A 27,813-nucleotide genomic window follows, 5' to 3' on the forward strand; every position below is an offset into this window, starting at 1 on the left:
GGGCGAGGAGCCGCGGCAGGAAAGCTCCAGCTCCCGCCCGACCCGCGCCGTGGGGGGCGGGCCAGCTGGCTCCGAACAGGGGCAGCCCCCAGCCCCCCCGAAGGCGCCGCCGCGGACAGGTGGGGAGGCTGGGCCCCCAAGCCCCCGGGAGAGGCGGCCCTGGCGGGCGGGGAGGGGGGAGTGGGGGGTGGGGGAGCCGAGGACCTCCCGACGCTGTGCTCCTTGGGGAGTCAAGTGCCCTGGGATCTGAGGAGCTGCCAGGAGGCGAGGCTGGGAAAGGCGTGATCCAGGTAGAAATTGTTTCCACAGCGGATGATTGATCCAGGTAGAAACTGTTTCCACAGCGGATGACACTTCCGGGAGCAACGAACGCCCGTGCGGCCTGGAGAACACACGAGGTAATGTGTGTGATTGTAAAGTGCTACCCACGCCCATTTTTATTTGGTTTATTAGTCTCTGCAGATATGGACACTCTGTAAGGGAGGCCCAGGTGTCCCAGGAGAGCCAGGGCTCAGGGAAGGCCCCAGCCTGGCTCACCTGTGCTTCTCTCTCTCCCTTGTGCTCTTCTTGGCCAGGATTTTCTCACAGAGGCCTGGTTTTTAGGGTGGCTTCCAAAAGGCTATTCTGCAATCTTTCGTTTTCTGGGGACACACCTGTTTTCAGCTGGAAGCCAGAAGGGCTTGTTCTGCATGCAGGGAGAACACTGAGGTTTAGGGAGGTTAAATACTCTGCCGAGACCCGACTAGAAGCGCGGGCCTGCTCAGTCCCAAGGCTCCGCTCCCCTGCTGCATCGGCTGCCTCTTCTCAACGGGGAGCTACTTGCCTTCTTTAGCAAAAGGCACAGAGTTAAAAAGAAAGCTGTGCCTGGGCTGAAAAGTTTCAACTAGGCAAGGGCCTCAAAACAAACAGAAGTGAGCATCACCTGTGACCCCGGTAAGCAGTCCCTTGGTCACTGAGGCAGCGCCAAACCGACATCCACGAGCTCTCTGACCTGGCCTTTGGGATGGGCAAATAGGTCAACTGCTTGCCTCTATAGCACCTCAGGCTTTTCTTCATCTAGACCAGATGGCAGAGCTCAGCTGGGGCTGGTTATGTACCGTTGGTGCTGCATGTGTCCCAAGTGAAGTGAGCCTGTGGTGTCTTTGGTTGGAGAACAGAGGGGAATGGTTCCATGTAAAGCCTAAGGTAGCCCAGCAGGTCCACAAATATGGCACGTTGCATCCCTCCCTCCTCCTATTGGGAGGAATAGCACAATCCATTGCCCAACCGTAGAAGGACCTAGAGGTCCTCCCTGGACAGACTGTCCAAGCTGGGCGTTGTCAGGGGCTACATGCTGATGCTGTCACACACAGTGAAGGTCTGTGTAATGGCAGAACCAATGTGTTTAATGAAAATGTTGAATTTAATTATTCGGCTGAGCACTAGCTCTCTCTACAGCTTGAGTATGAGCATCTTGAGGACAAAAACCATGGTGATTCGCCCTAGATGCGTATGCCCCCGTGAACCTGAACATAAGGTATCTAATGGGTGCTTTAGGAAGCACTAATCCAATCAAACAGACTTCTTCCTCACTGCTGTCTCTCTTGCGAGAAATTGTTTTTCTGGAACACAGGGAGGGTCCTTGGATTTAACAAGTCAACATTTTGAAACACAATAACCATCTAAAGGCATCTGGGGTTTTTGTTTGTTTTAATAAACTCCCAAAGAAAGAACCTTTCATGAGTACAAGTTGTTGCTACATTTCTCCTGTTTCTCTCTCAAAAACAACATTTTTTTTCCTAAGACAGTGACTTATTTGGTGTGTTTCACCACCATTGAAAAGTCAAATTATGCCACAGAGTAGGCTGTTATTCAGCTTATTGATCTTAAAGATCATCTTTAATGTGTCAGGGTAAGAGAATAAGACAAAATGTTGCTAAAATTTTTATGTATTTCCCTTGCTGGTGGCAACTCAAACTATATGACAAAGCCTTAGTAAACAAAACAGTATGGTATTGGCATAAAAATAAACACATAGACAAAGGGATCAGAATAGGAAGCCCAGCAATAAACCCATGCATATGCTTTCCACTAATCTTTGACAAGGACTCTAAGAACACAATGTGGAAAGGACAGTCTCTTTTATAAATGGCGTTGGAAAAACTGGATATTCACATGCAAAACAATGACTTTGGAATCCTTATCTTAAACCATACATGAAACTCAACTTGAAATGGATTAAAGACTTAAGTATGGGTCTATTTCTGGGTTCTACACTCTTCCATTTATCTACATGTCTGTTCTTTTCCCAGTACCGCGCTGTCTCAGTTACTGTAGCTATAAAGTAAGTCTTGAAGTTGGATAGTGTCCATCCTCTGACTTTGTTCTTCTTCAATATTGTGTTTACTACTCAGGTGTGGGTAAGATTTTGTAGGCAGAAATGGAGGTGAGAGCACCCAGGAAAGGAAACTGAGCAAAAGTTTGATAGAGGAAAAGGGGAGAAACATTTTGAGGACCGGTGAGTAGTTCTAGCTGTTTGTACCCTAGTTTTATAAATGTAATTATGGCTGTGTTTTCTGGAAAATAGATACTTCTAACCACAGATAGAATTGTTCTTCCCCATGGGGCTTGTGAGTGCCCAGGCCTAAAGCAGAGTTGAGGAGTGCGACCCTAGGAGAGCCTGTGGCCTGGCTGTCAGGGCATTTTGCCAGCCGTGGAAGTCAGGAGCCCAGATTTAATATCGTGAGATTTTGTTGATAACATGTTTATCTTTCAGCCTGATCTGAGGACAGATTGAGAGGCCTTCCCAGGGTTTTCTAGCTGTGGGGAGTCAGTGGTATTTGGGGGAAGACACTGACTTGGAGTCAGGAGACCCGAATTCTAGCTTGGGCTCTGCCATTTCTGGCCTCATGATGTGGTACAATTAACTTCCCCCTCTGTGCCTCAGGTCCTCCTTCTGCACAGTGGGATGATGACAGGTGCCCTCTTGGCTTCCCAGGGAAGATCTTAGAAACAATTAGGTAATGTATCTGCAAGCACTTTGTGCACTATGAAACACTACACAGGTAAAGGATTATGAAACGGAAAGAGGTGATCCTTGGAGGAAAGGTGCTGTCAGGTCTGCAGCACATAGTCAGTCATCACGTTTCACTTTTCTGCTCCTTTCCCAAGTAGCAGGACCTGCATCTCCTTGGTGGGTTTGCATAAATTATTAGAAGTATCAGTGAGGAAGCTCCATCTACAGACCCAGCTCTGCCCTCAATTTACCTTCATTTATTTGTAAGTTCCTCAAAGGCAAAGGACCTACTGTTTTTCTGTATGCCCATAGTGCCTAGCACAGCATCTTGCCTATAGGAGACATTCAAGGAGTACAATTTTGGCTTTTTAAAAGGAGAACATATTGGGGAAGACCTCACATGATAGGCATTGATATGATAAAATCAGCTGAACACAGCTTAGCATGAATCAGATGGCACAGAAGTGTGTGATGTCTAGTAAAGGAGGAGCACACATCCAATGACAGCCTTCCCAGCCACACCGGGCCTCAGAGAAACTCCCACATGAGGACTCAACATTGTCAGGGACAATTGGAAACAACCTAAATGCCCATCAACAGGAGTATGAATAAACACATTGTAGAAAATTCATTGGATTGCTAAATAGTTAAATGAATCAATAGCTAAATCTCAAAAATTTGTTATAGAAAATTATATACAGTGTGTCATAATTTACTGAAGTTTAAAACATGCAAAGCAATGCTATCTATTATTTTCTGAGTTATACATTTAACCATATAAAAACATGCATGGGAAAGATGAACACCAAGCTCATGATAACGGTTTCTCCAGGGGAGAGAGAGGAGGGAGTCTGAAAGAGGTCTCTAGGGGCCTCCAATTGTAGCTGTAATGTCTAAATCGAATGTGGGTGAAAATGTGACTTTAAAAGTCTGAAGCAAATGTGGCATCATAGTAGATTGTCAGAGCAGAGGGGTGGGTTCTTAGGTGATTATTCCAGTCAGCACTTTTTATATATCTGATACATTTCATTATTTCAAATGCCCCTTGTCAACAAGGGCGGGGAGGGGGCTTTAAATGAAGTTTAGGCTGTATTAATAAAAACAGTGTGCTTCAGACAAGAAAAATGATCAGTCTCTGTTCTGCTGGGTGGTGGTACCCCACTCCTCAGGGGGGCCTGACAAACGGAGCCCAAGGAGGTGGGGAAGGGTGGGTGCAGAAGGGCTCAGGAACCATCTCATGTGAGGGAAGTTAAAGGTATGGGAAATATTGAACTTGGAAGTGAGAGGACTCCAAGGGGCATATGATCACAGCTTTCAAATATCTCAGGTCGAGCAGGAAACAGACATAATCCGTGCGATCCCGAATAAGCTGAAAGGCAGAGGAGCCCAATTCAACTCACCGTCTCCCTCGGAGTCACAGCTGTTGGCCGCTGGACCCCGGCTGCTGGGGGACATCTGAGCACCTTCCACCAGTGTGAAGGGAAGAGCTGATCTTCCAAACTCTGGGGGTGCTGCAGGGAGGATTCCTGCCCTGTGTCAGAGGTTGGCTAGGTAACCTATAACATCCTTTCTAATTGTGAGGTCCTTAAAAATTCAAATTTGTATGAGCCTATAGATTAAAACTATAACACAGCATTTATTTTTAGTGTTGATATTCCCAAAGGTAACAATAACAAATATTATTTTATCATTGTTTATCACATCTTCTAGGATCCAGGCGATCAGGGTTCGATTCCCGGTCAGGGCACATGCCCGGGTTGTGGGCTCGATCAGTGACTCTCATAATTGATGTTTCTATCTCTCTCCCTCTCCTTTCCTCTCTCTGAAATCAATAAAGATATATATATTTTTTAAATCTATTAGAATGTCATATAAATGGAATGATACAATATGCAGTTTTCTGTGTTTGGCTTCTTTCACTTAGCATAATGCTTTTTAGATTCATCTGTTCTTGTATGTATTGTAGTTAGTTGCTTTGGGTCACTGAGTAGTATTCCATTGTATGGATTTATCACAGTTTGTGATATCACCGCATAGATATTCATCTGTTCACTAGCTGATGGATGTTAGAGTTGTTTCCATTTGGGGTCAATATGAATAAAGCTGCTATGAACATTTGTGTAGCAGGCCTTCATGTAGACATGTGTGTTTTTTAATTCATTTTATTTAATGTGTTAAAACAAAAATATAATTTTCACATATGACATTCAGTTTACCTGTAAATTAGGACTTGGATTACCTAGACTTTATACGTTTTGGGAAGGAGAAATCCTAATTTAAATTTGTCACCTATTACTTTGTAATTTTTTTCCTTTAATATCAATGACATAAAACGTACACATTCTTTCCAGTTTTAAGGAGCTAGAGTATTTTTTTAAAGATGTCTTATTATATTTATAATGGCTACATGTTTAGTTGAGAAATAGTAATGCACACAGAAGCTGAGTACCTTGATTTGGACATGTGTTTTTACTTCTCTTGGGAAAGTACCTAGAGGTGGGATTGCTGGGTCATATGGTGTGTGTGTGTTTAGCTTCATAAGAGATTGTCAGACTGTTTTCCGAAGTGGCTCTAATGTTAGTATTCCCACCAGCGATGCCTGAGAAATCCTGTTGTCCACTTGCTATGCTCAGCCTTCTTCATTTTCACCGTTCTAGTGGGTATGAAGCGATACCTCATTGTGGTTTTAATGATCACTGATGCTGGTGAGCATTTTTTTATGTTTATTGGCCATTCGTATATCTTTGATAAAGTGTCTGTTTAAATATTTTGCCTGTTTCTTTAATTGACTTGTCTTCTCATTACTAAATTGTAAGAGCCCTTCACATATTTAGAATATAAGACTTTTATCAGATATGTTTGCAAATATTTTCCTCCCAGGCTGTGGCTTGCCTTTTCATTTTCTTAACAATGTCTTTGAAGAGCAAATATTATGAAACTTGAAGAAATCCAATTGATAATTTCTCTTTTATGGTTCATGCCTTTCATGTCCCAAGAAAATTTTGCCTAACCCAAGTCCACAGAGATTTTGGCCTACATTTTCTCCTAGAGTTTTTAGAGTTGTAGCTCCTGTATTTAGGTCTATGCCTCATTTCAAGTTAATTTTTATATGTGATGTGAAGTGTGGGTGGAATTTCATTTTTTCCCAAATGAATATCACTGTATTAACACTATTTATTAAAAAGAGTATTCTTTCCCCTATTGAATGACCTGAGTATCTTAGTCAAAAACCAATTGGCCATGGATGCAAGGATCTATCTCAGGACGCTATTCTTTCTTTAATCTAGATGTCTGTCCTTCATACTGCTACCAGACTGTCTTTTTTTTTTTTATGGATGTTTATGGTATTTTATTTCTCTTTTTTTTTCAATTACAGTTTGCATTCAACACTATTTTGTGTTAGTTTCAGGTGTACAGTACAGCAGATAAACTTTATATAGATTATAAAGTGTTCCCTCTGATAATTCAAGTGCTCACCTGGCACAATATACAGTTATTACAGTATTGTTAACTATATTCCCTATGCTTTACCTTACATCCCCAGCCTATTTTGTAACTGCCAATTAGTACTTCTTAATCCCATCACCTTATTTCACTCTCACCCCGAAACATCCCTCCCCCCGGCCTCCCCCCTCTGTCAGTCTGTTCTCTGTATCTATGAGTCTGTTTCAATTTTGTTTGTTCATTTATTTTGTTCTTTAGATATTACTTATCAATAAGTGATATCATATGGTATTTGTCTTTCTCTGTTTGGCTTATTTCACTTAGCATAATACCCTCCAGGTCCATCCATGTTGTCACAAATGGTAAGATTTCATTCTTTTTTATGGCCAAGTAATATTCCATTGTAGATATGTACTACAACTTTTTTATTCACTTGTCTATTGGTGGGCACTTGGTTTACTTCCATATCTTGGCTATTGTAAATAATGCGGCAATGAACACAGGGAGCATAGGGGAGCATGTAGTCTTTTGAAAAAGTGTTTTGGGTTTCTTTGGATATATATGCAGAAGACTACTGCACTGTCTTGATTACTGTAGTGTTACAGTAAATCTTGAAACCAGATAGCATAAATTCACCAACTTTGTTCTTCCTTTTCAAGATTGTTTTATTATTCTCAATTCTTTGCAATTTTGTATAAATTTTTTAGTTAGCTTATCATTTTCAACAACAAAAACTACTATATCTGTTGGGGTTTTGATTGAGAGAGTGTTGAATATGTAGAGTAATTTGGAGAGAACTGGCATCTAAATGATGCCGAGTCTTCTGATTATTGTTAGTGTGACATATCTTCTACTATCCTTTTAGTTTTAACCGATTATGTATTTATATCTGAAGCTGTTTTTTTGATGTATGTGTTGTTTTTATTTTTAGCAAATAGGTCTTACTTTTAAAATACAATCTGACAACCTTTGCATTTTTAAAATGTTTTAATTTATCTTTATTGTTGAAAGTATTACAGATGTCCCTTGTTTTTCCCCCTTGACCCCATCCACCCTGCACCCCCCCCCCCAAGGCCTTCACCACACTATAGTCTGTGTCCACAGGTTATGCACATATGCATATAAATTCTTAGATTAATCTCTCCCCACCCACCCATCCTCGCCTTCCCAGACTGACGAATCTCAGAACCTTTACATTTTAATAGTCTAAACTATTTACATTTAATATGTAATATAATAAGCCAACAAAATGGAATTGTAAAAAGTACTCAATCTACAAGAAAACAGGAAAAGGAGAAAAACAACAGCAAAAAACAGATAAGATAAAAACAAATAGTAAGTTGGTAGCTTTAAATCTAGATTTAAAAATATATATCAATATTATCACGAGGTAAATAATTTTTGGTTGACAGATATTTTTTATTACAGTACTTTAGAGATACCACTTTCTTGTTTCTGGCTTGCATGGTTCCTGTTGGAAAGTGTACTGTCACTTTTATCTTTGTTCCTCTGTATTTATTGTTTCTGTTTTTCTTTTCTCTGATTTCCTTTAAGGTTTTCTTTATATCTTTAATTTTCAACTGGTTGACTATCACGGGTCTGGTAAGTGTGTTTTCCTTTGTGTTAATCTTTCTTCGGGTTTTCTCAGCTGCTGACTCTGTGGTTGGTCTTTTTTTCTTTCTTTTTTTCATTAACTTTGGAAAGTTCTCAGCTATTATCTCTTCAAATATTACTTCTGCCCCCAAATTCTCTCTTTTGTCTTCTTTTGGCGAATCCAGTGACACATATGTTAGACCATTTGATATTGTCCCAGAGATCTTGGATGTATATTTTGCATTTTTACCCTTTTTCTTCTTTGTGTTTTGGTTTGCATAATTTCTCACCTATCTTGAAGTTCACCGATTCTTTCTTCTTTCATGCCCATTCTACTGATAAGAATGTCAAAGTAATTATTTCTGATATTGTATTTTTCATCTAACATTTGCATTTGACTAGTTTGAATAGCTTCCATCTCATTGGTGAAATCCTCTCTTTGTTTATGTATGTTATATACCTCTTCCACTAGTTCTTTTAATATATTAATTATAGTTATTGTATGGCTTTCCTATTGCTTTTGTAACAAATTACCACAAACGTAATGGCTTAAAACAACACACATTTATTATCTTATAGTTCCAGGGGTCAGTAGTCTGAAATGGGTCTTAAATGGCTAAAATGAGTGTCAGCAGGGCTGCATTCCTTGCTGGATGTTCTAGGAGAGACCTTGTTCCTTGCCTTTTCCAGTTCATAAAATATTGTCATCACAGATGCATCCAGGTCCCCCTCTTATTTTATTTACATATTCCCTTGTATCCCAATTCTGGCTCTCATTCCTCTATATATGTAAACATCCTAATGTGTTTAATGTGGATCTTGTATTCTTAAAAAATATATTTTGTTGTTTGATATACATATGTTTTAAATTACATAAATGGCAGTGTGGTTATATATCGTTTGGTTTCATACTTTTTAAACATAGCACTGTATTTTTAGGATCCATCCATGTTGTTATGCACACAACTAACCTTTTCCTTCTAAGTGCTGCATAGCACTTCATGGTGTGCATCCACCGTGAGTCATTACTCCAGCAGTGAGCCCAGATTGCCTCCAACTTCGTGAATAACACTGCAGCACATCGTCTCTTGTGTGACCCCTTATGGACCTGTATGAGATTTTCTTTGAGACAAACCAGGAGAGGAATTGCTGGGTCACAGAATATATATGATTTGACTAAATCCTGATTCACTCTAGACCACCTGCACCAGTGCCCTCTTCCACCAGTAGTTCAGGAGATTTCCTGTAACCCATAGCTCACGACATGTGGCATTATTCTGCTTTCTAACATCTACCAATCTAATAGGTATAAAGTGATGTCCCTTTGTTATTTTAACTTGTACTGCTCTGGTGACTAATTTGAGTCAGTTTGCCTTTGATCTATGTGACTCTCAGTTGATTTTTTTCTCTTGTGTGTCCTCAGTTGAAAATGTTTCCCAGGCCCTTTTTAGAGCTTCCCACAAGTATCATTTGGTCTTTCTTCCTTGTTTATTGTCATCACTGATGGCAGTCAGATGCAATCAGAGGCAAACTAATTCTTTCCTGCAGTCATTGGCTTACATGGTGAGTGGGATTATGGACATGCAGGTGCCTGAATTTCAGACTGCAGCTTCCATCGGCAAGACTTTTGCTACAATAGTGTTTGTTTTATTTTTAATTGCAATAAGTAATTAAATAGAAAGACTTTTTAATCACCATATTTGGGGCTCTGTACTCAAGAAGAGAAACCATTTCTTTCTCGGGGTGTTTGCTAGTGACATTTAAAAGCCATTATTCTTTCACTTCTCTAGGAAAGACACGTGGCTGCAGGAATTTTCTGTTTGAGGATCCAAGGCTGTGTCTTGCATGTACATGCAATTCTGTGGGGAAAGTCAGACCTGTGGAAGAAGTTGGTTCAAAAGTAGAATTTGGAAAATTCTGTCTAAATACTCTCTCAGCAATAAACCAAATAAAAAATGACATAAACTTCCTCTAAGTACTTGAACATATCTAAACATTTTAGGCATCATGCTGAACTGCCAGTACCTACACCACTGCTGCTCAGTAAAGGTCAGGATCAAGCTACATCAATCCTCCCAAGGTGGATTCTTCTAAGGTCAGATGCGTAGTCAAATTTCCCTTTGCAAGTCACTCTTGTCACACAAAGTCCCAGAAACTGGCGTGGAAGTGTGGGTCATTATTTTCTCTAGTCATCTGTCTACATTTCCATCCCAGATGTTTTCTGAGTTCTACCTAGATTTTCACAACAAGGTAGCCTCCTGCTCCTTCTAGGCTAGGCTGATCTTCTGCACAGGTGGCCAAATTCTGCTACTAGATGAATTATATCTGGCAAAGACAGTCTGATGCTTTAAGAAGCAAAAAATGTGCCTCTCTGTACCTCACCCACACTGATGCACATCGCCTCAGCTGTGGTTATGCTAGTAAGAGCAGGGCTGTCATATTTTAGGGAAAAAAACCTCATTGGTAGCCACCCCACTGTCTAGTAGCAGAAGGGAAGGTTGTGTCCAGGGCCACAGTACACATGTGTGCAGTTTGTAGACTGTACATAAGGGCCCAGTAGAGCTGGTGAGTGGGGACTGAAGTCCAAGCTCTGTGTCCCGACTTAGACGTAGGTCTTCCCCAAAGGGGCCACGCAAATGTGCCCTGTAAGCTACTGGAGACCCCACAAGATCTGTGTTGGATCTAAAAAGGTCAGATTTAGGGACAGCTGAGAACAGGCTGAGGTTGCTGTTCTGTCAGGACAGGCACTGTGTTCTCTGTTGCACCCTGTGGAAGTTGTATGCCTATGACACTGCCTGGAAAATTGCAGATAAATGCCTCCTATCCTGGGAGAAAAGGTTGCAGCAGCAGTTCCCAATGGAGGAAAGAGGATTTTGCCTTCAAGGGACATTTGACAATGTCTAGAGATGTTTCTGATTGTCACAATTAGAGGCTACTACTGGTGGTTAGGGGCCAGAGATGCTGCTAAACATCCGACAGTACACAGGACAATAGAATTATCTGATCCAAAACATCAATAGAGCCACTGCGAGGAAACTGCAAGAACACGAAGATAAGAGTAATGAGTTTCCTCCAAAGGTGGACGTGGGATAATAATGTGGTTATATTTAGCTTTTCCCTTGAAGTAAAGGTTTCTCTTCTATCCCAATCCTACCCCATCCCACCCTCATTTCCTTCTTACCTGTCCTCAAGATGGTCAAAAGAGACTTGTACATATGATTATGAGTGTCCATGTGCATGAGTCTACATGTGTATGGCAAAGAGAAACAGGGGCAGACTGAGAAAGAGAAGACAAAGGCAGAAAGAGATGTTCAGAGATGTTCGGAGAAGGGAGGGGAGGGGAGGGGAGGGGAGGGGAGGGGAGGGGAGGGGAGGGGAGGGGAGGGGAGGGGAGGGGAGGGGAGGGGAGGGGAGGGGAGGGGAGGGGAAAGTTGTTTTTTCAACAACTACCACTTGTAATATGCCAGAGTCTGGAAATTCAGCAATAACAAGTCAAGGCCCCTGCGCTCAGTGAGCCCACAATCTCTTCAAGAGACAAAGGCAAGTGGCTGTAACAGGTGTGGAAAGTGGAAAGGTCACAATAAAATCATAAACAAACCCGGAGGGAGGGTGGAGGGGGGCTGCCGCCCTGCAGGGAAGCGGTGCAGGGAGGCTTCAGGATGAGATGCCTGCTGAGGTGACGGGAGGAGACGCATTTTGTCAGGTGGGCAGAGTGGGGAGCCGCATTCTTGATGGGCCCTTCTGAGGGGTGGCCCAGGGTTAGGAGGAGTTGAGGATGCAGGGTGGGCTTGGGCAGTGGGGGAGTAGAAGCCGGAAATGAGGTTGAAAAGGGCAGTTATGACCCCCCAGGGGAGGACGAGACCTTGTTCCCATGCTTGGAGTTGTACACACGGCAGATGCCTGGAGTTTCTGGTGTAATATTTCCTTGCCTCTTTCAAGTTTTACTTAAGTGTCACCTTTTCAGTGAGACCTCCCCTAAAAATTTTCAGTCCCCCTCCCTGGCATTCCCAACCCCCTTATCTACCCTTTCCTGCAGTATTCATCATCTAATACCATGATATAATAAACCTATTAATTTAATGTTTGTGTTCCTTGACTAGAATGTAAGCCTCATGAGAGGAGGGATTTTCTTTTGTTTTTCAATGTATCTAGAACAGTGCCTAGAACAGTGCCTCATGCATAGTGAGTGCTCAGTGAACACTTGCTGGATAACTAAATGAATGAACATGGAGATTCGAGGCATTCCCCCAGCTGTCAGCCCTTTCCCAGAACTTGACGTTCTCACAGCTGTTCCTCAGGAGCTGTAACAGATTTTTAGTATTGCATAACTAATTACCACAAATATAGGGTTTAAAACAACACACATATATCATCTGACAGTTTCTGTGGGTAAGGAGTCCAGGCACAGCTTAGTTGGGTCCTCTCTCTAGAGTCTCAGTGGCTTCAATCAAGGTGTCAGCTGGGGCTGGGTCTCAGCTAAAGCTCTGCTGGGGAAGGGGCCACTTCCAAGCCCCTCGGCTTGTTGGCAGAGTTCAGTTCCAGTAGCTATGTGATGCAGGGCTTCAGTTTCTTACTAGCTGTTGGCTAGAGGCTGCCTTCAGCTCCTAAAGCCCACCTGCAGTTCTCTGCCCTTAAGGTTTCCCAAGGTGGCCGCTTGCCAGAAAGGGAGACAGAGACTCCAGCAAGATGATCACTGCAGCTTTATGTGATATAATAATGTAATCCCGTGCACATAATCACCACATCCTGTCACCTTTGCCATATTCTGTTGATTAGAAGTAAGTCACAGGTCCCACCCACTTAACAGGAGGGGACCACAGAAGGGCATGAACATCGGGAGTTGGGATCATAGGGGCCACTTTAAGAGAAAGTCCACCACAGGGGTGACAGCTAGAGGCAGTGCTTCTCCTTTGGACACTATCAGTCCCTTGGTCTTATGCACGCCTCAGTCTCCGCACATATTAAAGTTATTCATGCACATGTCTGCCTCCTCCACAAGATTGGGGCCAGGGACTGTTCTTATCTTTAGTCAGTTTCTAGCACAGAGTTTGGCATATAGTAAGACATCAGGTTTGGAGGAATGGGTAGAAGGATGGCTGAATGGATGGAGAGAAGGGTGGATGGATGGGTGGGTGGCTAGTGAGTGGATTTATGAATGGATAGATGGACAAAAAGCAGAAAAGACAGGAAAATGTGGTAATGAAACAAAGGTGAAGGCAAAACACCTGGACAAAAGGAATGGAGCCCTCACCTGACAGTGGGGCCACTCACTGTGAAAGCCAAAGATACAAGCAATAAATTACATGTCTGCTCCAGCCTTGTTCCTGGAACTGCCACTTGGAGTCTTTCGATCAGGGCAGCCAAGAGACCAGAGGTAAACAGTCCTCCTTTGCCAGATCCTCTTTTTCCTCCTCAGGGAATAGGAGTGGAAAACATCATGAGAGATGTCCAAATGTTCCATGTGGGAAGGCACCAATGAAATCCTTCAGCTCTTGGTGACTTTGGCAGGTCTGGGGGTAATTTCCTAAGAAATAAACTGAAGGAAGAAAGCAGAAAAAGGATCTTTTGTAATCCTCTCCAGACTCTAGGCAAAGGCCTTTGATAACAAAGGATTTTGCAAGTGCTTCATGCAAAAACATTGAGTTTTGAGCTAAACCTTCTTGAGCAATTGCTACAGTGCAGGATGGTAGGTCAAGGCTGTTCCAGGCTTTGGCCTCTGAGTCCAAGATGGAAGCCAGGTCACAGGCACATCCTAGAGGTGGAGGCAGAATCTCGGCTGCCATTCCTCTGTTGCAATTAAGAGAAGGCTACACTTCGGCAACTCTACTGATGCTGCTAAATGTGTTTCCTACCCACGTGCCTCATGGGAGGAAAGACTGTGACATTTTCTGGTTGAGAACTTTAGACTGGTGACCTCGGGTTAAACCTTTACATATGCATTTTCCCCCTTTGGCTTGAATTTTAATGATTTCTTTTTCTCAGCTGACCCATGACAGGTAATTTGCTTTATGTCATGTAAAGGCTATTAATAACCAAGGTGAGTGAACTGTGACAGGTCTCACTAGAGACCATGATATTTTATGTCTTTGCTAATTAGGGGCAGAGTATAAGGCTGAGGAACACTGTTGTTTTTAAAGATGACAGCTGGGCTTTTTTCATGGATCCATGTTTGTAAAAATGTTCATAACAGAAATCCGGAAAATGTCTGGTGCTTAGTTTCCCCTGGGGTAGATGAACCTCAGAAACTGGATGTTCTGACACAGGAAGAAAATGTCAGATTCCAGGGTTGGTCACTAACTTTCAAATAAAAAATTTAGCCTAATTTCTCTTCTTGTGCTTTTGTTGTTGTTGTTTATTGAATTTATTCATTTATTTATTAATTTTTAAATAGCCTATCAGCATGCCAGCACCTAGCTAAAGGAGCTTAAAGTCAACCTGGAGAAGCCAATGAATGACAGTGGGATACTGATATTGCCCCAAGAGCAAACCAGTAAGGAGAACTGGGAATTTCCAAAAGAACAGTGTTCTTCCTTGTTTTGAAAGCCATGTCCTCACTTGGGAAGAAAGGGGCTTTCCTCTGTTCCTCATCACATTGGCTTGTCTGCTGCCTTTCAGTGTAGTTCTTCCTCTAATCTGTAGAAGTCCTAACCTGAGGAGCATAGTTCTTCTGGATCCAAAGCCAGTAACTAGACCTGGAACCATTGTGAGAAACATTAGAAGACCTGCTAGTTCCCTGCTGGAGTCTCTGTGTCCTGAGTCCACAGTTGAGGCCCCAACTTCTAAAAGCTTCAAAAGCTGACTTTGCACAGGTGGAAAGCTTTTGTATGAAGTTATCAACAACATCAATTCTCCTGTTGGGTGCACAGCACTTTGCTTGGTACTATGAGGAGACACAAAAGGGATAAAGTCATGGCCCTTACACTCCGGAGACAATGTGTGTGAGCTACGAAATGGCTGCTGTTTCCCCTCCACCTTCCAAATCTCATGTGAGAATCCCTCTGGTGGTCTGCCCTACCCAAAAACCCATAGGGAAGGACATCTGGAAAATGCTGTTCAGCCTAGTCAAGTGGACACATTACAAAGTCATTACAGTAGGAGCTCACTATTTGTTGGATGGATGAATGAATGAATGAACTGGCATGGTATCAACAGGCACTTGTCTATCTGGTCCCACTAGAATGAGAGCTCCAGGAGGGATGGGATTTTTCTCTGATTCATTCATTGCTATATCCCCAACACCTAGAATGGTGCCTGGCCCATATAGGTGCTTAATAAAATTTTGTGGAATAAATATTTAATAGACCTGGCCCCAAACCAAACTGTGTGGAGTCATTAGAAGACACAACCAAAGGAAAGTTTTCTTTGGTACAGGCTGTGAGAAATGCATGAGGAGCCATTTTATACATTTAACATAAAAGGGAATAAAATGGAACAATGGAAAAACCGTATTTCCTTCTCTCACAATATATCTTAGGAGAGCAAAGCATAAAACTCTTGGAGCAAATATCATAAATAATAAGCCAATTACAGAGAAGCTTGGCTAATGAGTGCCAAGAATCCTGGTTAAGGGAACAAAGGAGAGAGAAAAGTTAGATTTTATTTGTGACCTTCCTCAAGGTCCATGTGGGGAGCTACAGGGCAGCAGAAATGCTAGAGGGAACTCGACCTGCTGTGAAACCTGAGCAGGCCACGGGTACTCCAGAACCAGAACTGTTGAAGCACAACCAGTCTGTACCATGAGGTAGTCTAGAAGGCCAGGTTCCTAGAACTTCATCCTAGAAGGGCCCAGGTTTGGCTCAGATTTTCCACGTCTGTGTCAGAAGGTCTTGCATGAACTCTGATGCAGCTGCAGCATCTCTGTCATCTTTGTGTCTCCCTAGCCCTCCACAAGATCTCGTTTTATGTTTTAAAAGATGTATGCCTCTCTGCCCCTACGACTCTATATGTCAGACATACCAACTGTTAACCGTGGTTCTCTCTGACGGGTGGATTACTGGCTCCTGTGTGCTTTTCCTCTTTGTGCTTTCCTGAGTTTTCCACATTTTTTTTCATAGAACATGAATTACCTCTATCATCCCATACAAAAAACAGTTACAAAAGTGCTTTTCTGTACAATCACTAGAGTGGCTGGAGCAATGAAACAGAGAACTATCGTTTGTATGTTTTTAAAGTAAATATTGCCAACAGCATCTTACATCTCAGCATGAGCCACTTAAAATATAGGTGCTACTTCTAAGTTACAGTATCATTGGTAAGAGAGATACCTGGGGCAGATCAATGATACAGCGCTTGAACTTGGTGCTAGAATCTCTCTCAGACGTAGAGCCCTGGGGAAGTTTGTCATCTGCCAAATGTTGTTGGTTTTCGACTTGAATTAGACTTTCCTTGATCTTTATACCTTATACCAACTAAAAACTATATACTTTAATTGTCCACAAAAGTACAATAAAAAAACAAAAAGAGATAACTTTCCATTTAATATGTATCATATCTTCAGAATTGCATGGCTAAGGGTTAAAGAAAAGAAGTGAAGAACTGGTGTTTGTGGACATAAAAAAAATGTAATTATCACTGCGTAATGGATCTAATAAGCAGTATAAAGTAAAATTAAAACTGAACTAAATATTTGGCTTTAAATGAAAGCCAGGGCATACCTGAAGACCAAGCTTTACAATTCATCCCTGTTTCCATGGCTGGATAAAACCTACTGGCAATAAAAAAGAACCAAAGTTTCTTCACCCAAGCCTCCCAGGGCTTCTGTAGTTTTACCCAACTCTCTTGGGAAGCCTTCTGCAGGTCCTGGCAGAGGCGTGGCTGCCACGCTGGTTTCACGTCTTCCAGAGGTGTTTGGCTTCCCTGGGCCAACTCCCAGAAGGAGTGGCCTACGCCCTCCAGAGCCACATCATCATGGTCCAAATAGAAGCCCAGAGAGAGGTAGGTGCAGGAGGCCCACAGATGCTGGTTGACCAGGTGGCTGACAGCAGCCTCCGCCTCAGTGGAATAATTCCGACCAATTTGGGAGCTCATGGTTGTTCAGCAATAAAGAGTTAAGGTCAAAAAATGGTGTTGGCTGATCTCGGAGGCTGAGGATGGCTGAGATCGTTCCAAAGATGGTGACTGGAAAAGAGGTAGGAGGGTGGTCAGAGGCTGGAAGAAGGGGCGTCCCTGGGTCTGTCCTGCCCAAGCACTGTTGAAGCAAGAGACAGATCAGGGGATTCACCAAGGGCACTGCCTCCTCCTGCTCTAATTCTTTGTGGAGGTGAGTCAACAAGAGGCAAGCTGGCTTCTGCCCCCACATCACAGCCTGGTCTTCCTCAGCTTCTCTTCTCTCAGGCTTCTTCCTTATTTATCCCCAAGTTTGGAGGTTCAGCCAAGCCAGCCCCAGAGCCCTCTTGACAGATGAAGGGTAGGTGCGGAGATAAGCTCACTGCCCTCTTCCATCATTTGTATCCAGGCAAAGTGGGTGAAATGAGCATCAAGGGAAGTTTTGGGAAAGGGCGTGAAGGATGGAGATGGAGAATCAGGAAAGGGACCCTCATTGCCTGAGAAGCATGTGGGAGGGAAAGGACAAGCCCCCTGGAAGGGGAGAATTGTGGGAGCATTCTATGCACCTGAGTTCCAGATTTCATTTGCACTAGAGGAGGGCATGACCTTTTATTCCCACAAAAAACAAACAAAAAAATTGTCCAAAACCAGCGAGGTACTTCTTTCTACCCTCTCCAGTTTGGCTCAGGGCTCTCACTAAAATCCCAAGACTGGTTCTGATCTGACCTCTTGATGCTTATCATAAAAGGTCTGTCTTTCTCCTGGAGTCCAAGGTCCTAATCTCTCAGCCACAACACTTAATCATATTTTGATGATGAATCCTCCCCCTCAAATAATCAGTTCTGCAATTTGGTGGGAGAAGCAACCAGACCATTTGGGTCCTGCAAGTAAACCAACCCATGGAATCACGGACTGGCCCCTTCTCGGCCAGTCATTCCGTGTGGGAAAGACAGACCTTTATATTCAACAAGAGGCCGCTAGACTGAGCACTGAACAAGCTCATGGGGTAAGACCATGAGAGCGACACACAGATGAAATTCTTCTGGTGTCCAAACAAACTATGAGGACAAGATGTACTTGGAGTTTGACTCCATCTCTTCTGTCTTGTGGTGGGTTACTACAGTTCATCAAGAAAATAGTTTGGGATTTGCAAAATCTCCAAATCCTGCCCTGGGGAGCGTGCTTCTTGGCTTCCTTACAGCCCCTTTGTGAACCTAAGATAGGTTTATTAATCACCCGCTGGGTTGCACCACTATTATGATTCCCATTAGAGTAAAAGAGTGCAGAAAAATAGAGCCTGTGTTTGCATTTCCTGTTTCAGACAAACAGTTTCATCTGAAGAGAAGAGCAAATGCTATTTACCCACCACTGTTCCTCTCAGTGCCCAGGCTGGAGGGCCTACTGCAAACAGTTTTAAAATAGAAGTATCTTCCCCAACAGCACTCTCCATGTGCCCTCCTTCCTCACCCCGTAGCTCTCTCGGGCTCTCAGCCTGGGTGGTGACAGCGCGCAGAGAAAACCAAAGGGGGCCCAGTGAGTCTGGGTGCTTCTGGGGAAGCCCACAGGCCCTGGTGAGAGCTGATGATTTGAGAGAGGGAACGCAGCCAGTGGACTTCATGTAAAGATGTGTACAGAGTTATGTAATAATCCAAGGGTTTTAATGGTTCCCAAGCTAACATGACCCTCCCCTAACTTCCCTTTCTGATTCCCCTGACCTGCCTGGGGTCCTGTCTGCTTCCCATACTAGGTACCAAATCACAGTCAGGGAATGTTAAAGCGGCAGGAAAGAGCATGAAACTTTGATCTGGGAAGAGGAACTGCCTTGCTGCTGTCAGCTGCCAGTTGATGGCAAAACTGGGCCTGGAATCCTGTTTTTATTCACAGACCTGTGCTCTTTCCAGATTCAATCCCTGGGTGTAAATAATGACAGCCTGTCAAGTCACCAAAATTAAAATAAGTCAAAATAGGATAAGCCTTCGTTGGCTATAACATCGTTGAGAGGAGACTACAAACTCTGTCATCCCCAAGAGTCTCGGGTCTGAGTTGGGTCTAGGAACACAGTGGACATGTTCAGTCACATGAATCCTTCCTTCCACCCAGCGGCCATCTGCAGCATGATTCATTCCCAACCCTGTTTAGCTCCTGGTCTCTGTAAAATCATAGCCTCTCTGGAAAGGAAGGGGCCTTTTAAAGAGCAAGCAGAATAACCAACTGTCTGGGTTCATCTAAGATCACATGTGTTAGAAGCAGCCACAGGTCTGAAGGCACCTCCTGAAAGTTAAACCCACATCTCTGTCCACAGATCCCGGCAAGGCCTGAAGGTCTGGCGGTTATCTGGGTTAGCTAATCTGAATAAGGAGCAGTTAAACTGTGCATTTCAAGCCAGAATGCTCGCTAGACCGCTCGAATGAATCTATTTGTCAGTCTACACTGCAAAACTCACATGGTAGAACTGGAAAGTACCCTCTGCTTATCCAGTTTTCAAGTATAAAGTCCTGTGGGTATCCCTCTGCTCTGTAGGATGTCCTGATGTAGTCACTCATCCCCGGACGATTTCCTCAGCCCATGCTGTCCCTGGACCAGGGATGTGCTTCCTCCCAACCTAACACGGATGCTGTGGGAGGCCTGGTACAAGTGACCTGGGCTGTGCCTGTGCCGACCCCTCCACTCATCAGCTCACAGGGACAGTGCCTCCTTTGTACCATTGTTCGTTTTTTGGCTGCTGTGTGTGTGTGTGTGTGTGTGTGTGTGTGTTTAACTTTGCCTTCTCCCAGCTTTAATCCCATTTCCCCAGGGCCTCAGTTGAAGCCACCCCTGCCCAAGCACATTGCCACATGGAACTTGTAATTCTCCCTAAGCAGGCCATAGACATCTTTTCAAATGACCCTTCTGAAGTGACAGGGTGCTGGGAAATCCAGTCACGTCTCATCAAATGGAAGCACCAGCCTCTGGAAAATTCCACAACCCTGGTCCGTGGCTACTGGAAGAAAAAGGGCAAGGAGTGTGTTAGGTTGATGCCTAATCTGAAGGGCATCCATTAGGTTCTTTTGAGCGAGTTAGGGTAAATCTCCAGGAAGTGAAATTCTCAACCTGAAATAGTTACTGTAACAACATGAAGATAATCTCAGGCCAAACTGTAGAGTGAAAAAAGGCAAATGTGTGTTCATCCCTTAGGGTTGTGAGGTAGAAATCCCCTTCAGGCCCAGGGATCTTCCTTCAGATGAGCCTTCCTTGACCTTTATAATAAAATCACAGGCCTTCTATTCATTATTTAAATTTCCCTATTTGATGATCCAAATCTTTCTTTCACATAGTTTTCTTTGAAAAGTTTATTTTCCTAAACTTTTGTTATTTTTAACTACATCAAAGCGGCTCAGTTCAAAGAAACAGAATGTACCTGGAAAGCAGACATTTAGTCAGTAAGGGCAAAATATATATAAGTCATGTTTACTTGAGAGTCCATGACACTAAAGATAAAAGGATTCCTGGCCCACCTCAGGTCAATAGACATTTTGCCCTGGAGACCAGAGGATCCCCCTCTCCCTTGTGGTCTCAGGGATCCAGAGCTGTACCTGCATGGTGAGCTAGAAACCCGAGCTCCTGAGAGTCCCTAACCTTTCTCCTTCTCTTGAGTGGAGGTGGCTTGGGATGGGGAAGATAAGAGACCACTTGCAGCCCCTGGATGGGTAGAATAGAGTGGCCCTGAACCCTTCATGACAGGATGCAGAGCTTCTGAATCTTCAGGAGTTTGCCTGGTCAATGGCCACGTCTAGCTTCTGCTGTAAAGGCCACTGCTCCAGATGAGAGAGGCTGAAGGCAAGTGACCGAAGCAACTACTCAGAGGGGAAAAGACCTAGAAGAGCAAACTCCTTGAGGGCAAGGATTTTATCTTGTATGTCTAATCTTCCTGGTGCCTAGAAAAATGTCTGGTCCTTAGGAAGTACTCAGTAAACACTTGTTAAATTAATAAATGATTGATTTATAAGACCAGGTCAAAGATTTAAACCTGGGGGTGAGGAAGGCAAAAGGAAGTCTAAGTGGATTAGTCAGAAACTGCAAGGGAATCTTAGTAAGTTTCAGAATCACTGTCTCAACAGAGAAAGTTCCTTTAACCCAAGACCCAGGTCCAAATATAGTTCCCACTAAGGTTGTGACACGATGTGAGTTTATTGACATTCGAACCTTCTCATGACAAATTCGAGAATGTCCTGAGCTAAAATATTACCAATGGGGAAGAGGGAAGGGGTGAAACAGAAATTTGGGAGACTGGGTAAAGAGAATTTGGAGATTGAAAGTATGTAGTTGTTAAAGAAAAGTAACTCAAAGGTGAAAATAATATGGAGACAATATCTAGTTCACAGGATTGCTGTAAGGAATAGAATTAACTAACACACAGAGTCCTTGGAGTAGCACTTGAGTGCCACTGGGTAGATTCTTAATAAAAGCAGCTTTCTTCCTGCTACATGTCCCTCTCCATTTCCATTAAAGGTACAGTTATCCTACCTAGAAACCTCAGAGTGCCTGCCCCGAGGAAGCTCCATCACTGATGTCTTTTTCTGAATCTCGTGATCGAAGGCCACGGACACGGCCCTGCCTATGCCGGTCCCCACTGAACAGACAGACATAAAAGTGGAAGTGTCTTCTCTCCAGGGCTGCATCAGGAAAACCCTGAAAGCCATTCTCTCATAGTCAGAATGTTTTCTTTGTTCCTTTGAGACAGAACCGACATCTCTGTGAGAGACAAAGAGGCAGCTGACTCAAGCTGGGTAGACACTCTGGGCCAGGTGATGGCTGCACAGTGGGAGCTGGGGCTGCAGCCCTTGAGATTTCAAAACTTGTTGTGTCATGGTATATATACATCATGACAACCTGTGGAATACTGTTGGAATACTTTTTAAATACTGAGTACATGTCTTTCCAAATATCAGGTTCACATTCAGCCTCAGACCTCCCAAAACACACTCATACTGAGCTCTCCTGGGATGTCTTCAGGGCCCTTAGCAAACAGAAGGACCAGACATGGGTCTGGCCATTTTTCTGATTCTTTCCCCCACAATTATTTTCATCCCCTCATTTAGTCAATAAACATTTGCCAAGCTCCTATCTTGTGCCATGCACTGTGCTAGAAGCTGGGGCTTCAAAAAAAATAAAGCCACATTCTTTCCCACAGACAATCTTGTAGGGAAGACAGACTGGGATGCTGTGTGATGGGTTACTGTGAGTTGATGCGAGCATCTTTAGGAGCACAGAGGAGGGTCACAGAGCCCAACCAGGGTTTCAGAGAAGACTTTGTAGAGGATAAGAAAGAGTTGGCTGGTAGAGAGGGCAGGGAGGCCTTCCAGGTAAGGGAGCAGCAAGTGAGATGTCCAAAGGCAAGTAAGACCATGGCTTAGTGGGTCTCACCCTGGCTGCACATTGAAACCATTGGCAGAGCTTTTAACAATTGCCGATGCCCAGGCCTTCACACAGACCTATGACATCAGAACCATTGAAGGTGGAACGCAAGAAACAGTCTTAAAAGCACCCTAGGTATATGTAATCAGAGTTAAGGTTCACTTGGCCAAGGAAGGGTCACCAAAACAAAACATCTGGAAAAGAAAAGCACAAAGAGTGCTCTAATAGCTCACTGTACCAATAATTCTGGAGCATTGGCTCTTAGAGTCTATGCAAAGCTTGCAAGATCAGGGGATGCACTGATCTGTTCTTGAGTCCGTAATAGATCTACCATACAGCCTCCACTCAAATCCTAAATCATTGAAATCTGTGGTTCTCAGTCACCTCCTGCCCCCATACCCACTCCTCTGCCCACCCACTTGCCCCTTCCAGGGGATGTAGCCCATGAAAAACCATTGCCGTTCTTCATGGAGTGCAACTGTGATTCTGCAACCCAGTAATACTCTCCTCATAGTTCCAATGAGGACCTACTTGTAAATACTAATTTCAGAAACTTAAAAGAAATCTTCTAGGCCAAGCACAAAACTCCACACACAGTACAACAGTGCTTTTGACAAAGTAACTAATAAACCAATAAATCAAAGTTGGCCATTTTCTTAGAGACTTGGATGAAGACATAGAAACCATGTCCCAGTCTGAAAGGGAAAGGACTGCCTTGGACCAAGAGATTGGCCAATGGCTCCCACTCACGAGAAGGCAGCTGTGGAAGTGGGTGTGAGTCCCAGTTCAGGCACTCGGGGCAAGATAATTACCTGCAGTACGCCTGTTCTCTCCTCCATCAAATGGCTATAATCATGTCTACCTTATCTGGTTGCTCTGGGCTTGAAGGAGAATATGTGCAGAGTACCCAGCATAACAAGTGTCCAGTATCTGATAGCTGGCTAATCAGTCAGCAATAACTTTATAACCAGGCTTCATTTAACATCACACTTTATTGTCAGAAGTTGTCGTACAGAAGTGGAAATAACACAGGAGGTAGAAGGATGGACCAGGTCGTGGTCCTCCTGCTGCCACTTTCTCTTCTCCCTCAAGGCTGCACTTGGTCCCTGAGATATTTCAGTCTGCAGGCTGCTCCTGCCTCTCAGGGTGGTCCCCAAACGCACATCTGAAGGTGTGGATGATGCAGCCCCAATACCCAGATGACCACAGTATACAAGAGCCTGTGTCTCTCCCTCTGCTGGCCTGGGCCCAACTCATACGTGAAGCTCCATCACCTTTTATTTACTGACCTGACAACCAGCATTGGGAAACTTCCCTTCACTTCTCCGTGCTCAGATGGACTTTGTTAAAAAAAAGTTTAGTTCCCAGAAGGTATGTTAATGGGATTATGCCAAGTCAAGCAGGGACCCGAGGGTCCTCTGGCAGGTTCCTAGCCTTTTTGTGCCATGGACCGCTTTAGCAGGTTGACAAAAAGTCCATAAAAGCATGAAATAAAAGACACGGGATCACATAGGAATTCAATTATACCATAATACAATTCTATCAATTTCCCCTGGAGTTCCATGGATTCTATTTTATAAACACCTGATAGCTGAACCCCTCACTGAAAGCTTGGGATACTCTCTGAGCTCACCCATCTAAGAAATGAGAGAACCAGGGCAAGAGCCCCATTGTCCTATTCTGGACCTGGACTCTTTTCAACCAATTTATTTATTATTTTAGAAAATGAAGAAAAACAAAACAGAATTCTTACTGCTTATATATGGAAAAATCCTGAATGTTGTCCATGTTAGAAAGTATGGACAAGGCCCTACTGTCCTATATGTATTCATAAGAACTGACCTCATTTTATACAGCATTGCAAAACTGGAAGAAGATTGTTTTCCACCAAACATCTGGAAAAGCTGAAGGCCACAATAACCTGACTAAGGATTTAGCTAATGTGCTGGTAAGTGGCAGCAGATGTCCCAACCCCTGGAATTTGACCGATGATAGTATTAGATTGTGGACTAAATGGTTGGATTCATCTCCTCTGCTTTCAGGTGGCCGTTTTCATGTTTCTCTGCTAAGGAGGTTGTTAGGTATTTTGCCTGAGGGCATTAGCCCCTGGCCACTCTCCTAGCTAAACCCTTTCCCCCCTCTCTATGTTGGGGCAATAGGATATAGGTGGTTAAAAGTGTGAGTTTAGAGCCAGGCCTCAAGGCTTAAATTCTCAGTTCATCACTTTAGAGAAGTTGCTTGACCACCTCTTTCCACCGCAGGTTTTTTTCTCTCTCTAATACAAACAGTACTAATCCCTGCCTTGAAGGGTGTGGTGACAATTAGAGCTAATATATGGAAAGCACCTATACAGGACCTGATGTGTCATGTTCAATAGTTAGGGGCTATTATAATTCATTCTAGGTTGAACTCTGCACCTTCCCTTCTATGTCCCTTATTGAATGAAGCAGATGTTAAGGAGGGTATAATTAGCTGAATGACTGTGTCCAGAGAAGCCACCATGATCAGAGCAAACCTGTTTTGTTTCTCCAACATAGCTCAGCAAGATACGTGACTTGACCACAGTCACACAAAGAGAAACTCCTGCATCTTCTCACTACCAAATCTATATACCTCCCTGCATCTGGTGACCTACCGTCTGCCTTCTCTCTTGTTTCTATGGACTCAGAACCCTTGCTCCTCTCAAAACCCAGCCTCTCCACTTGTGCTCTGGGTCCCGTCCCATTCTCCTACTTAGGGTTGCTCTTGCAATCTCCACTCCCCTCCCCTACATGGTTCATACTTCTCAACTGGATCATCCTCATGTGCATGCTCTTAGCATCTCTCTTAACCTCCATGTCTCCTTTCTGCTCTTAACAAATTTATCTACTTTCCTTCAATTTTAAAGAGAGTTGCTGCCTCCTCTGCCCCTACCAACCCACTCAAATTTGGTTCTATCCGCCCTACTCTGTAGAGACTGCTGTCAAGGTCACCAGTGACCTCCACATTGTTAAATTCAGTGGCCACTTCTTTGTTTTTATCTTCTTTAACCTCTCAGCCAAGGTGGATGATTTCCTCCTTCTTGAAACATTTTCTTCCCTTGGCTCTGTGAGAGCTCAGCGTCTTCTGTTCCTTTTGTCTCCTTCATTGGCTCCTTCTCCTTTACTCAACCTCTGTAGGTTAGAGGGTACCAGGGATCTGTCTTGAGCATCCTTTCCTTCTATTACTGTACGCTTTCCCTTGGTACCTCCATCCAGTCCCATGACTTTGAAGCCCATCTATGTGCTTATGATTTCCAAATCTCTGCCTCTAGCCCTGGCTTTCCCCCAACACTTGTCTTGAATACCCAACTGCCTTTTAATACTTCCACTCGGATGTCTAAGAGGCAACCCAGACTTAATTTATCCGTGAAGAACTTCTTGAGTTTTCTCCCAAACTTTCCCATCCCTCCATCTTCCCAGTGTTAGTCATTGGCATGACCATCCACCCAGTTGTTCAACCTATGAATCTAGGAGTCGATCTTAATTCCCCTCTTCCCTCATTCTCCATATTCAACCCATCAGCAAGTCTTATCCACTTTATCTGCAAAACATATTCCAAATCCATCCACTTCTCTTCATTTTCACTACAGTCAAGCTAGTCGTAGCCATCATTACCTGAATGACTGCAACAGCTTTTCAGCTGATTCCTCTGTGATCATTCTACGATTCATTCTTGACGGGGCAGCCTAAGTGATCTCCTCATGCTCTTGCTTAAAACCATCCCATAGCTTCCCATGATACTTGAAATAAAATCGAAATTCTCCTAAGCAAGGTATAACATGGCTTCTACCTACCTCCAAACACATTCTGAATCATTTTCCTCCTTGGCGCCCTCTCTACTCCAGCCACACAAAGTCTGCTCCCATCTTGGAAGCCTTGGTAGGGTTCTAGGAATTTCCCAGGAAAGGGTTCTAAGAATTTCTCAGGTGGAGTTCTAAGTGCTCCTCTCCCTTGGAGTTTCCCAGGAAAACAATTCAAACAAAAGTGTTAGAACTGGAATGCTCTTCCCCATGATCTTTGAGTGGCTGGTTTTATTTTATTATTCACATCTCAGCCTAAATGTAAGTACTCAGAGAGGCCCCTTCCTTACCACCCAACTAGAGTTGTCACCCAGTCACTCCCTAGCAGACACCCTATTCTCTCATATATTTTTCCTGACTCCCCCTGGAAGATGAGCCCCACAAGAGTGAAGACATTATCTTTCTTCTTCACCACTACATCTGCAGCGCTTGGAACTGCGCCTGAACACAGCAGTGCTTGACATATGTTGTTGAAAAAGCGAATGAATGGATGACTGAGTTAGCAGCAGAGCTGGGACCAGAACCCAGGCCTCCCGCCTTCCAGCTCAGAGTCCTTTCCCCTGTGCCATATCAAGCTGCAGTTTTTATCAGTTTGATTGCCTTCTGGTTGACCAGATGCTTGGTGCCATTCGCTTTTCACCTAGTTCGGTTCCAAGAGATCAAGGAAGTGGCCACAAGGGGGCGATAAGGAAAGAAAAAGACCTGAAAAAATCGTGAAGTATGCAATAAATCCTACAAGTAATGAGAATTAAACATTCTATATTCATTTAATCATCCAGCCACATTTAGTAAACACTTCGGCAATTTAGCAGGGATAACAAGACAAACCTATTGTTAAGGATCTCACAGTCTCCCGAAGGAGCCAGACGCCTCAGTGTGTTGATGGGGTGAGAACAGAGTAAAATGCTGCGGAAACAAAGCAGAGTGAGGAGCGCTGCGTGGGGTGGGAAGAGCTCAGGAAGACATTCCAGACGGGGAACTTTGGAGCTGCCTCTTAAAGAGTGGATTTGTGTTATGGAAAACTCTTCGTCTGAGTTTTCACATGAAAAGTATAGTTGTGTTTCCCTTTATTTTAACTAACGAAAGAAAAAGCGCGTTAGAGCATACAGGTTGACAGTGGTGGTTGAAAGAACCACTTTTTAATAAACAGAGAAGTGTTCACCAGGGAAGCTTTTTTTTTTTTTTTAAAAGATGGTGTTTTTTTTTATCCACCAATCACCTGTGTGATGCAAGATCACCCAACCAAAGAACTGATTTCCTGTAAAGCCACAGGCCATTTCCTTAAAGAAGTGAGCTGTCCGGTAGAAGCGAGGTTTTGCAGCGTTGACAGGATCAGGCTGGTCTGTGCGTGCTGATACGGAGGAATACATTATTACGTGAAAGAAGCAAGTTTCAGGACACTGAACATTGCTGCCGTTTTTGTTATGTTAGGATCTGTTTAGGAATAAATACAAACAGCAATGGTTCTCTGAGGGGTGAGATTATGAGGCACTTAGTTTCCGAGTCCTACATTTTTCTGAAT

The 27,813-nt window shown here is 43.6% G+C and overlaps 1 protein-coding gene across 1 annotated transcript in view; it reads left to right on the plus strand.

Moving 5' to 3' along the window:
- The first annotated feature begins 310 nt into the window (after positions 1–310).
- Positions 311–27,813, plus strand: part of APOD (apolipoprotein D) — a 44,235-nt gene continuing 16,732 nt past the window's right edge. The window contains exon 1 of the mRNA XM_016200167.2: positions 311–398. Within this exon, the coding sequence (XP_016055653.2) occupies positions 348–398 (51 nt within the window). The 5' untranslated portion in view covers positions 311–347. The remainder of the gene's footprint in view (positions 399–27,813) is intronic.

This window comes from Miniopterus natalensis, chromosome 6 (assembly GCF_054644295.1).
Source record: "Miniopterus natalensis isolate mMinNat1 chromosome 6, mMinNat1.hap1, whole genome shotgun sequence".
In the NCBI taxonomy this organism is placed as follows: domain Eukaryota; kingdom Metazoa; phylum Chordata; class Mammalia; order Chiroptera; family Miniopteridae; genus Miniopterus; species Miniopterus natalensis.